Below are 14,868 nucleotides of genomic sequence, written 5' to 3'. Positions count from 1 at the left end.
CCCCTCCTCCCCCACACAATCCCATTCCCCCCCGCACACTCCACCTCCTCCCCCACACACTCCCACTCCCCCCCGCACACTCCCCCTCCCCCCACACACTCCCCCTCCTCCCCCACACACTCCCCCTCCCCCAAACACTCCCCCTCCTCCCACACACTCCCCCTCCTCCCACACACTCCCCCTCCTCCCACACACTCCCCCTCCTCCCCCGCACACCCCCCCTACCCCCCACACACTCCCCCTCCTCCCCCGCACACTCCCCCTCCTCCCCCGCACACTCCCCCCCCACCAAACACTCCCCCTCCCCCCACACACTCCCCCTCCTCCCCCGCACACTCCCACTCCCCCCCGCACACTCCCCCTCCCCCCACACACTCCCCCTCCTCCCCCACACACTCCCCCTCCCCCAAACACTCCCCCTCCTCCCCCACACACTCCCACTCCCCCCCGCACACTCCCCCTCCCCCCACACACTCCCCCTCCTCCCCCACACACTCCCCCTCCCCGAAACACTCCCCCTCCTCCCACACACTCCCCCTCCTCCCACACACTCCCCCTCCTCCCACACACTCCCCCTCCTCCCCCGCACACTCCCCCTACCCCCCACACACTCCCCCTCCTCCCCCGCACACTCCCCCTCCTCCCCCGCACACTCCCCCCACCAAACACTCCCCCTCCTCCCACACACTCCCCCTCCTCCCACACACTCCCCCTCCTCCCACACACTCCCCCTCCTCCCCCGCACACTCCCCCTCCTCCCACACACTCCCCCTCCTCCCCCGCACACTCCCCCTCCTCCCCCGCACACTCCCCCCCCCACCAAACACTCCCCCTCCCCCCACACACTCCCCCTCCTCCCCCGCACACTCCCCCTGCCCCCCGCACACTCCCCCTCCCCCACACAATCCCCTTCCCCACACAATCCCCCTCCCCCACACAATCCCCCACCTCCCCCACACACTCCCACTCCCCCAAACACTCCCCCTCCTCCCCCGCACACTCCCCCTGCCCCCCACAGACTCCCCCTCCCCCAAACACTCCCCCGCACACTCCCCCTCCTCCCCCGCACACTCCCCCTCCTCCCCCGCACACTCCCCCTCCCCCCCCACACACTCCCCCTCCTCCCCCACACACTCTCCCTCCCCCACACACTCCCCCTCCTCCCCCGCACACTCCCCCTCCCCCCCGCACACACTCCTCCCCCACACACTCCCCCTCCCCCCATACAACCCCTCCTTCCCCCCCACTCCCCCACCCCCCATACAACCCCCTCCCCTTGCACACCCCCCTCCCCCCACATACTCCCCCTCCTTCCCACACACTGCCCCTCCCCCCAACATCCCCCTCCCCCACACTGCCCCTCCCCCCAACACACGCTCCCCCTCCCCCATACAACTCCCCCCCCCCACTCCCCCTCCCCCCACACACTCCCCCTCCCCCACACACTCCACACCCCCCTCCCCTCCCCCCACACTTCCCCTCCCCCCACACTCCCCCATCCCCCTCACACTCCACCCCCCTCCACTCCCCCCATCCCCCCCACACAGTCCCCCTCCCCCACACACTCCCTCTCCCCCACACACTCCCCCACACACACTCCCCCTCCCCCACATACACTCCCCCTCCCCCACACACACTCCCCCTCCCCCACATACACTTCCCCTCCCCCCACACACTCCCCCTCCCCCCCAAACTCCCCCTCCCCCACACACACTCCCCCCCACACACACTCCCCCTCCCCCACATACACTCCCCCTCCCCCACATACACTCCCCCTCCCCCACACACTCCCCCTCCCCACACACACTCCCCATCCCCCCACACACTCCCCATCCCCACACACACTCCCCATCCCCCCACACACTTTCCCTCCCCCCATACAACTCCTCCCCCACACCCTAAACCTAACCCTCCCCCCACACTCCCCCTCCCCCCACACAACTCCTCCCCCACACCCTAAACCTAACCCTCCCCCCACACTCCCCCTCCCCCCACACACTTCCCCATCCCCCATATTCCTCCTCCCCCCCCAAACTACCCCCTCCCCCCCACACACCCCTCCCCCTCTCACACCCCATCCCCCACACACACACCCTCCCCCACACACACACCCTCCCCCACACACACACCCTCCCCCACACACACACCCTCCCCCCACACTCCCCCCCCGCACACTCCCCCTCCCTCCCACACACTTCCTGCCCCCCACACACTCTCCCTTCCTGCCACACCCTCTCCCTCCCCTCCACACATGCCCCCTCCCCCTCGCACACTCCCCCTACCCCTTGCACACTCCCCCTCCCTCCCACACACTTCCTGCCCCCCACATACACTCCCCCTCCCACCACACACTCCCCCTCCCCCCACACACACTCCCCCTCCCCCCCACACACTCCCCCTCCCCCACTGTCAGGAGAGGACAGCCAGTGGTAGGCACTGCTTGCACTGGACGCCGTGCACTGTGAGATGTGGGGCGGCTGGGCTGCCAGTGGACACTGGATTAACTTTCCTTTTGCTGGGTCCTGCATGGATCCGGTTACTGCAGTAATAGCTGTAGACAGGCGAGATGGCTCAGCTCAGCTCAGCGAGATGCAGGGCTTTCCCAGAAGGCCAGCCCTATAAGGAGAGGTATTCCTTCTCCATGCTTACCTCTGATTGGTGGCCTCTTGTCCTAACATGGCTGTGTCTATCTCCTGTGCGCAGTGTTCAATCTCATTGGGTTGCCCTGATGTTATTTCACCTTGAATGGGCTGGTAAACTGAGCCTCGGCCCTTCTCCAAATATGGAGTGTGAGACTAACAATTCCTTCTGGAGACCTGTGACTGGGGCAAGGCTGGGCTTCCCCGTGGAGTATAAAAGCAAGGGATTCACTGAGCAGCTCATCCTACCTCCATATCACCTAGGCCACTCGCTCTCTCTCCTAGGAGCCGGTAAGACCCAGACTCTCACTCTATCTTGTGCTGCAGGGGACACGAAGGGAAGGATCGCCGGGGGTTTAACTTGGAGAGGGCGAAGGGACACGAGGAGAAATACGGGCAGACAGAAAATCACGGAAGGAGACGCGGGAGAGAGAGAGTAGGATCAAGTCAACCGGAAACAGAAAAGAGAAGAAATTATTTAAATGTTTAAACAGATATTTACGAAAGGATATACTTTGCTTTGGAGGCAGTTCAGAGAAGGTTCACTCGGTCGATTCCGGAGATGAGGGGGTTGACTTATGAGGAAAGGTTGAGTAGGTTGGGCCTTTACTCATTGGAGTTCAGAAGAATGAGAGGTGATCTTATCGAAACGTATCAGATTATGAGGGGGCTTGACAAGGTGGATGCAGAGAGGATGTTCCCACTGATGGGGGAGACTAGAACTAGGGGGCATGGTCTTAGAATAAGGGGCCGCCCATTTAAAACTGAGATGAGGAGAAATTTCTTCTCAGAGGGTTGTAAATCTGTGGAATTCTCTGCCTCAGAGAGCTGTGGAAGCCGGGACATTGAATAAACTTAAGACAGAAATAGACAGTTTCTTAAACGATAAGGGGATAAGGGGTTATGGGGAGCGGGCGGGGAAGTGGAGCTGAGTCCATGATCGGATCAGCCATGATCGTATTAAATGGCGGAGCAGGCTCGAGGGGCCGTATGGCCGACTCCTGCTCCTATTTCTTATGTTCTTATAGTTCCAAGCCCAGGGCGAGTGACTCCAGATAGTCGTTGGCATTCCAATGGGCACAGAGCATCCGCTTTGCGGGTAACCGGGACCCCGCTCCGGCTCAACACCTGGCTGAGCAAACCGGGACTCTGTGCCATTCCAGTATCCTCACCTCCCCTCCAGCCTCCCATCCCAGCAACACTGTTTTCTCTCTCTTTCGGATGGGGAAAGTTGCATGCGCCGGGTTCTAGATTGTTCCGTGGCTGCTGTCGAAGCTATTGGTTGATAAATTAGCCAATAGCATCCCTAGCAACTTTTCCCTGTCCTCTCCAAGGCCTTGCTTGCAAGATTAGGGTGGAATAACTAGGGCATAGCCCACAAGGAAACTGCATTCACCTCTCCCCTTCCTCTCCCTCTTTGTCGCTCCCCTTTCCCGTCCCTCCATCTCCCTCTCCCTTCCCCCACCTGTCCCCCGCTCCTTTCCCTCTCTCCCCCATCTCTCCCTCCTCCTCTCCCTGCTCTCCCTCCCCTCCTTCCCCCCTCCTCTCTCTCCCCCCTCCTTTCCCTGCCTTCACTCTCTCCCCCCCTCCTCTCCCCACTCTCCCTCTCTCTCCCCCTCCCTCTCTCTCCCCTCCTCCTCTCCCCGCTCTCCCTCTCTCCCCACTTTCCTTCTCTCTCCCCCACTCCCTCTCTCCCCCTCTCTCTGCCTCCCCCTCCCCCTCCCCCATTCCCTCTCCCCTCACACCTAGCCTCTGCTCACTCTCCCCCCTTCACACCAAAGCTGTTCTATCAAAACCCAAAATATCACCAGGTGCGGTGCAGGAGAAAGCAATGTCAATGGGCAGTTTCGGAGCAAGTCCAGGTTAAAGTTGGACATTGCCTAGGGCCAGTTTGCCCAAAGATGACTGAATGAAAGTCTGAGTGCAGGAGGGATCGGACCCGGTCCAACCAGTGCCCTGGGAGCATCGCCTCCCCCGCTACCCAGCCTTGCGCGCAAATTGACCATCAGTGAGTCCGTTTAGGAAACTGCAATCTGCGGCTGCCTGTGTGTGGCCCGTGTCCAGTGCTGAGCGGCTCCTGCTCCTCTCCCACCTCCCGATTCACAATCGGACAGTTTTCTTTCCCCTCCTTTTAAATCAGGATTCCGTTTTCCCCATTCTCCTGAACTCCAACTGTGTAACTAAGCTGCTGATTCCTCAGGAATAGGTTAGGGGTGGGGAGAGAAGTGGAGGGTGTAGAGGAGGGGATGGTGTTGAGGAGGGGAGGGTGTTGAGGAGGTGAGGGTGTTGAGGAGAGTGTTGAGGAGGGGAGGGTGTTGAGGCTGTCGAGGAGAGGAGGGTGTTGAGGAGGAGGTGGGGGAGGGTGTTGAGGAGAGGAGGGTGAGGAGGGGGAGGTGGGGGAGGGTGTTGAGGAGGGGAGGGTGTTGAGGAGAGGTGAGGAGGAGAGGAGGGTGAGGAGGGGGAAGGTGTTGAGCGGAGGGTGAGGAGGGTGTTGAGGAGGGAGAGGGGAGGGTGTTGAGGAGGGGAGAGTGTTGAGAGAGGAGGGTGAGGAGGGGAGGGTGTTGAGGAGGGAGAGGGGAGGGTGTTGAGGAGGCGGTGGGGGAGATGTCATGGGCTCTGTCTCTTTAAGAACTATCCGTGTGAGTGCGATATATTGTGAACGGTCTTTCCCACAGGAACCCAACACCATGTGCGACGACGAGGAAACCACAGCGCTGGTCTGTGATAACGGCTCCGGTCTGGTCAAGGCTGGCTTCGCCGGTGATGACGCTCCCAGGGCTGTCTTTCCCTCCATCGTGGGCCGCCCCAGACATCAGGTAGGCTCCCAGACTCCCCGTGTTAACCGAGAGAGTTACACAGAATCACACAGCACAGTGGCGGCTCCGTGAAAGAGCTATCCTATTAGCCCCACTACCCTCTGCGCGTTCTCTGCAGCCCTGCAAATTCTTTCATTTTAAGTATATATCCAATTCCCTTTTTGAAAGTTACCAGTGGATCTGTTCCCACTGCCCTTTCAGGGAGCACATTACAGATCACGCTGCGTAAAAACATTCTGCTCCTCTCCCTGGCTCTATACCAGAGTTGTGATGGATGAATCATTTGACTCCTTTAGCATGGTGAATATCTGAATCCCCGAGAGATAATGTAAGCTATCTAAATATAGCGAGGCGATTGGCAGTTGTGTAGAGACAGTGAGCTGCTGACACATGTGTGGAATGTGAATGAGCACTCAGTCAGTACCCTGCAAATACATTGCCCCCTGACACACACCCTTCCTTCACTCTGACTCCAGTTCACCTCCCACACCAGCATGCTACATCTCGCGCTCTGACATCCCCACGCATATTTTTTCTTTCGGGAATTTTTGGATCAGAAACTCTACTACGCGTTTCTCAACTGGAAATGTCAGGCTGATGATTTTGGGAGGGACAATAATGGACTTTGAATAACGAGCGGTTCATGGAGGGGACAGCGAGAGGCTGATGTGCCCCCTCGTCAGACCTCCTGCTCCCTGTGGCAGCATACTGACTGCCCTGTTCTGGGCCAGAGGTCCGGAGAGAGGGAGCCTGCTCCTGTGACACAGAGACCAGCTTTCTGATGGTGCTAGATTGTCCGACGCGACTCTAACCTGCTGCTTATCCTGTTCTAGGGTGTCATGGTCGGTATGGGTCAGAAAGACGCCTATGTAGGAGATGAGGCCCAAAGCAAGAGAGGTATCCTGACTCTGAAATATCCAATCGAGCATGGCATCATCACCAACTGGGATGATATGGAGAAGATCTGGCACCACACCTTTTACAATGAGCTGCGTGTGGCCCCAGAGGAACACCCCACCCTACTCACTGAAGCCCCCCTCAATCCCAAGGCCAACCGGGAGAAGATGACCCAAATCATGTTTGAGACCTTCAATGTCCCCGCCATGTACGTCGCCATCCAGGCCGTGCTGTCCCTATACGCTTCCGGCCGTACCACCGGTATACTTGCATTTTTTACTTGGAATCGTTGGGGTTATGGGAGGTAGAAGGGTGGTTAGGAAACTTGACACATTGACCCCTGAAGCCCTGGCTTGTCTGTCTATCAACAGCCCTCTCCCCGCCTTGGTGCCTCACCCTAGGGCCATGCTTCACATGCAAAACCCAGGCAGCGAGTGCCACAGGCTGCTCAATTGTGGAGGGCATTACAGCCGAACGGGTCCTGCCCACGTCCGATCTCTGCAGGAACCCACTGTGCAAGTTGGGCTTGTCCTGGAAGGCAGGCACTGGGGGCTTCCTGCTGAAGGTGGGTTTGGCATTGGGCAGGTTCTCTGGGTGGGGAAAGCAAGCTATCCCGAGAATTTGCCTTGATTGTACGATCGCCCCAGCCCCTGGGCGACTGCAAAGCAACATAGAGGCGATGTCCATCAGGTGGACCTCCCATGCCCCAGGTGGAGAGGGAATGAAGTTAAAATGTCACATCTTTCTAAAGTCCGAAGATGAGGACAGTTTCCAGTGATCTTACTTTGAGCCTAACCTTCTTGCTTGTGCTGTAGGTATTGTCCTGGACTCTGGTGATGGTGTCACCCACAATGTGCCCATCTATGAGGGTTACGCACTCCCTCACGCCATCATGCGCCTGGACCTGGCTGGTCGCGACCTGACTGACTACCTGATGAAGATCCTCACTGAACGCGGTTATTCCTTTGTCACCACTGGTGAGTGAAAGTCGGGTGGCCCCAGGGGCAGATCCTGTGGTGTCCAGGGCACCTTGTTCTGGGGATGGGTGGTCCTTTCGCTTTGTCTAACCTTCTTCTTTCTGCTCGCTACAGCTGAACGTGAGATTGTCCGTGACATCAAGGAGAAACTTTGCTACGTGGCTCTGGACTTTGAGAATGAAATGGCGACTGCTGCATCCTCCTCATCTCTGGAGAAAAGCTATGAACTCCCCGATGGCCAGGTCATCACCATTGGCAACGAACGTTTCCGGTGCCCCGAGACCCTCTTCCAGCCATCCTTCATTGGTAAGAACTCTTTATCAAGCCTGGGGCTGGGCCCCTCCATGAGCTAGGCCTCACACTGCCACTCTGTGTCCCTCCCATGGACTGAGGGTGGGTCCAACAGGCACTCTGCCCAAGTCAGGCTATTTTGTCATGGGGTCATCACCTGAGCCTGGTCCTTGACCTTGCCTGTTGTGGGGCTACCTGAGAGCAGGGCAGGAACCCTGGCTGACGGCAGTTCCTTTACCCCAAGCTTGCTCGCAATAGACCAGGGATCGAAGCCAACATGCCCTGGCCTGTACCACAGCACCCACCCGCCCTGGCCTGTACCACAGCACCCACCCGCCCTGGCCTGTACCACAGCACCCACACACCCTGGCCTGTACCACAGCACCCACACACCCCGGCCTGTACCACAGCACCCACACACCCCGGCCTGTACCACAGCACCCACACACCCTGGCCTGTACCACAGCACCCACACACCCTGGCCTGTACCACAGCACCCACACACCCTGGCCTGTACCACAGCACCCACACATCCTGGTCTGTACCACAGCACCCACACACCCTAGCCTGTACCACAGCACCCACACACCCTGGCCTGTACCACAGCACCCACACACCCTGGTCTGTACCACAGCACCCACACACCCTGGTCTGTACCACAGCACCCACACACCCTAGCCTGTACCACAGCACCCACACACCCTGGTCTGTACCACAGCACCCACACACCCCGGCCTGTACCACAGCACCCACACACCCTGGCCTGTACCACAGCACCCACACATCCTGGTCTGCACCATGGCACCCAGAAGCCATTGGGCTGCTTTTATGAAGAAAAAATCCAACGTGACCACTTTTATTTTGGAATTCCAATTGCCAAATAAAATAAAATCAAGAGTATAGTTAGCTCCAGAGTGACTGTTCGATTCACAGCCTTTAGAATCGGAGCCCGGTCTTGTTCCTGTCAAGAGTCACTGTTTTTAATAACTAGGCTCTCAAGCATCCATCACAACTAGCATTGAAGGCAGGGCGGGGGAGGGGGTGCGGGGGTGGATTAAAAATTGACCAGCTCCACTCTATTCCATTAGTCCCCGAGATCGTAGGACATTGACAACTGTCCACAGCTACCACCTCTCACCTGAGCCTTTTCCCTTTTCTCTCATTATCCTAGGTATGGAATCTGCTGGGATCCATGAGACCACATACAACAGCATCATGAAGTGTGACATTGACATTCGTAAGGATCTGTACGCCAACAACGTCCTGTCTGGTGGTACCACCATGTACCCTGGTATTGCTGACCGCATGCAGAAGGAAATCACTGCCCTGGCCCCCAGCACAATGAAGATCAAGGTAGGTAGAAGATCGGGGAGTCCATTGCCCCTCAGCATCTATAGGAAAGGTCTCTCTGGACATGGACCTGCTTTTCGATCAACATTCCTCTGTCCAATATGGCGAGCTGGCCTGCTCTGGGCTGATACTCCCCTCTCCCTGGATAATGGAATTGTTTGATGCTGTCTTCAGAGCTGGGAGCTGACGATACCATTTAGCCTCACTGACCCTGGTCTAAAAGACACTACATCATGTCTCGAATACACTCTTCGTAGCGTTCACAGTTGTCCATCTCAGTTACTGTTTCTGGGAGATGGCTGGGCACAAAATGGCTGCCACCTTCTGCTCTAGAGAGACAGTGGCTGCACTTCAATTTTAAAAAAGCTAGCGACTACGTGAAACATAACGCAAGGCCCTTCCTTCTTAAAGCTGTGAACCTGCCTTATAAATGTTAAATGTACAAACTGCTTTGAAATGAACTGTCTGGGACAGAGTAAAGTCCTAATGTGATTTCTCTTGCTTTCTCTCTCTGTAGATCATTGCCCCCCCTGAGCGTAAATACTCTGTTTGGATTGGAGGCTCCATCTTGGCTTCTCTGTCCACCTTCCAGCAGATGTGGATCAGTAAGCAGGAGTACGATGAGGCCGGCCCTTCTATTGTCCACAGGAAGTGCTTCTAAACAATCTCAGCCCCATGCAGCAATCAAAGGGAGTGAGTTTTTGGACAAAGGCAATCCAGCCCTTGTCCTCTGGAGGTTTTTAGTGTGCTTACAGCTCTAATCTACACTGCACTTGACAGTGCTCCACCGAGACCTGGCTTCCAACCAAGGCACCTTGAGGAGAGGGTCAGACTGTTCGTCGTCATGTCGACCCTGGATTGAGATGTGCCCAGTCTGCCAGTGTTCTTTGTTTACGAATCTTAATCGACAATCAACAAAACTAAGCACAGCCCTAAACGATATCTTAACACTCCTCTGTAAATGTCTGTCCCTTTATTGTTTTGTTCAAGTCCCTGTTTTGTTATTTATGAACATTATTTTTGTTCTCGTCAATAAAAAAACAAGATGATTCTCTGATTGTTGAGTGATTTTTCCCCATGCCCCAAGTATTGGTGGGTCAATGGGTCAGACATTGTGCTTTGACCTCTGGGGCCTAGGCTCCAACCTGAGACGAGAGGCTCCCTCAGTGCAAGATCACAGTTTCCTGGCTACCCTGAGCCCGGTTTCTAGTCTGGGACATCCGCCCGAACTCCTCTCTGCACAGATGCTGCCAGCTTAACTCTCGGCTTACCTGGATATTGCCAATCCACCAGATGGGGTCTTGCAGCAGAGAGTTTGGTCATCTCACCAATAATATTATTCAGACCAAGTGCTTTGGAAATGTGTCACATGTGAAGCAAGATGGACAAATGGCAAACTTTAATTAATCTCACATAATAAGTGCAATAACACATTATTAATTCTTCAGGCAGCGACACAGACATGTCAAATAATCTGACAAATCTCACCGTAACTGATTACATCGAAAATAAACATTTGTTGGAAATCTCTCTCACACACTCCCTCCCTCTCACACACGCTCCCTCCCTCTCTCACACGCTCCCTCCCTCTCTCACACGCTCCCTCCCTCTCACACGCACCCTTCCTCCCTCCCTCTCACACGCTCCCTCCCTCTCACACGCTCCCTCCCTCCCTCTCACACGCTCCCTCCCTCTCTCACACGCTCCCTCCCTCTCACACGCTCCCTCCCTCTCACACGCTCCCTTCCTCCCTCCCTCTCACACGCTCCCTCCCTCTCACACGCTCCCTCCCTCCCTCTCACACGCTCCCTCCCTCTCACACGCTCCCTCCCTCTCACACGCTCCCTCCCTCCCTCTCACACACTCCCTCCCTCCCTCTCACACACTCCCTCCCTCCCTCTCACACACTCCCTCCCTCCCTCTCACACACTCCCTCCCTCCCTCTCATACACTCCCTCCCTCCCTCTCACACGCTCCCTCCCTCCCTCTCACACGCTCCCTCCCTCCCTCTCACACGCTCCCTCCCTCCCTCTCACACGCTCCCTCCCTCCCTCTCACACACACACTCCCTCCCTCTCACACACACACTCCCTCCCTCTCACACACACACTCCCTCCCTCTCACACACACACTCCCTCCCTCTCACACACTCCCTCTCTCTCACACACACCCCCTCTCTCTCACACACTCCCCCTCTCTCTCACACACTCCCCCTCTCTCTCACACACTCCCCCTCTCTCACACACACTCCCCCTATCTCTCACACACTCCCCCTCTCTTTCACACACTCCCCCTCTCTCTCACACACTCCCCCTCTCTCACACACTCCCCCTCTCTCTCCCCCTCTCTCCCTTCCTCTCTCTCACACACTCCCCCTCTCTCTCACACACTCCCCCTCTCTCTCATACACTCCCCCTCTCTCTCACACACTCCCCCTCTCTCTCACACACTCCCCCTCTCTCTCACACACACTCCCTCTCTCTCACACACTCCCTCTCTCTCACACATTCCTTCTCTCTCACACACACTCTCTCTCCCCCTCTCTCCCTTCCTCTCTCACACACACTCCCTATCCTTCTCGCACGCTCCCTCTACCCCTCTCGCACACTCCCTATCCCCCTCTCCCCCTCTCCCTCTCCCCCTCTCGCACACTCCCTCTCTCCCTCTCGCACACTCCCTCTTCCCCCTCGCACACTCCCTCTTCCCCCTCGCACACTCCCTCTTCCCCCTCGCACACTCCCTTTCCCCATCTCACACGCTCCCTCTCTCCCACTCCCTATTCCCCTCTCGCACACTCCCTCTGCCCCCTCGCACACTCCCTCTGCCCCCTCGCACACTCCCTCTCCCCCCTCGCACACTCCCTCTCCCCCCTCGCACACTCCCTCTCCCCCCTCGCACACTCCCTCTCCCCCTCTTGCACACTCCCTCTCTCCCCCTCTCGCACACTCCCTCTCTCACAATCCCTCTCTCCCTCTCGCACACTCCTTATCCCCCTCTCGCACACTCCCTATCCCCCTCTCACACACTCCCTATCCCCCTCTCCCTCTCTCGCACACTCCCTCTCCCCTCTTGCACACTCCCTCTTCCTCTCTCATACACGCCCTCTCCCCCTCTCGCACACTCCCTTTCCCCCTCTCGCACGCTCCCTCTCGCACACTCCCTCTCCCCTCTTGCACACTCCCTCTTCCTCTCTCGTACATGCCCTCTTCCTCTCTTACACACTCCCTGTCCCCCTCTCGCACACTCCCTATCCCCCTCTCGCACACTGCCTCTCCCGCTCTCTCACATTCCCTCCCTCACTGCCTCTCTCTTTCACAGGGAGGAGGAGGTGTGAAATATTGGCGTGGAAAGTCCGATGTTACCGGGTCTGCACGAAGTATCTACGGACCCGGGAAGGCATCGGAAAAGCCGGTTTTCAGCGCGCAATGCACATGAGCTGAAAACCGGCTTTTCTGATATATCAAGTTTCTGGCGTGACAGATCTCGCGCATATCGGGAGCGAGAACATTTGCATGGGTAAGATTGACGGATTTATGCAAATCTTGCCCAGCAAATGTCTTCAAAACTCTTGCGCCTGATAAAAAAGCAGGCACGCAGCTTACTTTTACATTGATAATTAAGAGATATAATAATTTTGGCGTCACGAACAGGATCGCTGAGGGAAGAAACTGAATTTTGGACATCGGACCTACATACTGAGGTAAGGACTCCTCTTTATAAAAGTCCTTGGTCAATAGTCTAAATTCGTCTCTCCTTCTACGCGATTCCGAAAGCCTCCGGTTTGCGAATCCTCCGGTTGGTAGTTGGCTCGAGATCCCATATAGACGTCTAAACTTCGGCGGTGTGTTAGTTAATTAATCACCGACTCACTGATCGGCTGGAAAGCCTATGACTCGAGACCCCAGTAAAGAAATCAGTATTATGGCAGCAGGAGATAAGAGCAAAGAATTGCCTATAACTGTTAAAAATGGGCAGGCACCACCTGAGGTTTCGATAGATGAAATCCTCGAACAGTTGAAAGAATACATAGAGCAACAATTCGACTTATCTAAAACCTGTATTCAGGTCGAACTAAAATACGGAACCTCCAAAGGGCAATGGTCCTTGGACGAGATCAAAAGGGTCTGGGGAAAAACGACCCGTATGAAAAATAAAGAGCGAACCAGATGGTCCTTAGCTGTTATGGGACAGATCCGACAGCGGAATGAAATTATAATGCGTTCCCAATATGATAGGGACCTGACCAGTACAAAGGACCAATTGCAAGCTGTTTGTGAACAGCTGCGACAGAAAAAGCTTGAACTTGAAAAGTCGGAAGCGGAAGTTAAAGATCTTAAAGGTGAAATTAAAGAATGGATAAAATCATTAGGTCAAGAGACAGTAATAGGAAAAGGAAAATGTATTGATCAATTCCCAGGGTACCCATGTTTGGATAAATTAAAAGCGCAAACCTGAAGACACGACCAAGGAATAGATATGGATTCTGAATCCCCAGACGATACAGGATTCCTCAGAGGATGAAGAATTAGGGGTGTGCTTTGTCCCTTTTAAAAAAAGATGAGTTGCAGTCAAATCAGAAGAGACTGCGGATGAGGGCGGAACCAAAAAAATGAGGAAAAGGGTGTATGCAGAATACTTATTTCATGATCCGGCAGACCCAGAGAAAATTGATAAATGGTCCATGGAGTTGCCCAATCCAAAGAAAGGGGGAGTAAAAACGTGGGACCAATTGGACCGCTTAAGAAATATATATCAACTTCATCCCTGGGACGGAGTGCAAATTTTGATCATAATGGTGCCAAAAACACAGGGAAGAAAATTGCACGACAAGGTAGAAGAAGCTTTGGGGCAGGATGAGCAAGAATTAAACACAGGATGGGAGGCGATTAAACACTGGCTGCAAACCTTCAGTCCAGCTAAGACAGATTGGGGAAAAATTGCAGCCTCCAACAAAAAGGAACAGAGGAGTCCTGGAGTATGACGAGCAGTTTAGATGCACGTGGCTAGAACATTTGGGTATGAATAATACGGATGAGGAAATGGATGAACAAGTATTTGGACCCCTGAAAGCAGCTTTCGTGGCAGGTCTAAAGCCAGAACTGTCCAAAATGCTTAAGGTAGTGTTACCGGACTGGGAAGGTAGAGGAACTACCTTTGCAGCATTGGTGGATCGATGTAACCAATTAGATCGGGATATGGGAGCTAAAGTCCGAGCTGTGCAGGCTATGGGATGGAAATCCCAGGATTCCGATAAACAGTCACTAGGAAAATTACCCTGAAAATGTCATTATTGTGGGAAAGAAGGTCACTGGGCCAAGGTGTGCAGGGCAAAACAGCAAGGTCGTGGCTGGGGAAGAGGACGCAGCCAGGGATATAATTCAGCCAACAAGCCAGGCTTGTCACAAGATACCGACCTCATAGAAGCATTTAAGCGACTGACAATACAATAGAAGGAGTTATTTGGGATAGCAAAAAATGATAAGAGCCCACCCTGATCCACCTCCTCACACTAATACAACAAAGGGGAGATGGGCTATATATAACTGTGAGGATGGGCGATAAGGATGTGGACTGTCTTTTAGACACAGGGGCGGAATTAACATGCTTACCCCTACAATATGGAGACTTTTTGCCGTTGGATGGTAGGGCACGTACAGCCTATGGAGTTGGGGGCCATAAAATGGAAATTAAAAGGACTACACCGGTACTTATAGGGCTGGGTCCACATGAACTAACCACGCCGGTCTGGATAGGCCCAATAGATCAACCCCTTTTGGGAATGGACGTTCTAATCCAAGTAGATTCATCGTTGCATTTCGAGAATGGTCGGGTGACATGGTCAATTAGAACTTTGAAGAAAGAAGAATTGAAGGAACACCCGATATGGGCTAAAGATAA

At 55.3% G+C, this 14,868-nt stretch overlaps 1 protein-coding gene across 1 annotated transcript; it reads left to right on the top strand.

Annotated features, from left to right (window-relative positions):
• The first annotated feature begins 2,824 nt into the window (after positions 1-2,824).
• On the top strand, positions 2,825-10,019 carry LOC139239383 (actin, alpha cardiac muscle 1-like). The gene is made up of 7 exons (XM_070868059.1): positions 2,825-2,930; positions 5,315-5,455; positions 6,289-6,613; positions 7,168-7,329; positions 7,444-7,635; positions 8,792-8,973; positions 9,488-10,019. The coding sequence occupies exons 2-7, from the start codon at positions 5,327-5,329 to the stop codon at positions 9,629-9,631; spliced, it is 1,134 nt and encodes a 377-aa protein (XP_070724160.1). The 5' UTR covers positions 2,825-2,930; positions 5,315-5,326; the 3' UTR covers positions 9,632-10,019.
• Positions 10,020-14,868: the final 4,849 nt, after the last annotated feature.

Source organism: Pristiophorus japonicus, chromosome 27 (assembly GCF_044704955.1).
Source record: "Pristiophorus japonicus isolate sPriJap1 chromosome 27, sPriJap1.hap1, whole genome shotgun sequence".
NCBI lineage: Eukaryota > Metazoa > Chordata > Chondrichthyes > Pristiophoridae > Pristiophorus > Pristiophorus japonicus.
This window is presented reverse-complemented; position numbering and strand designations above follow the sequence as displayed.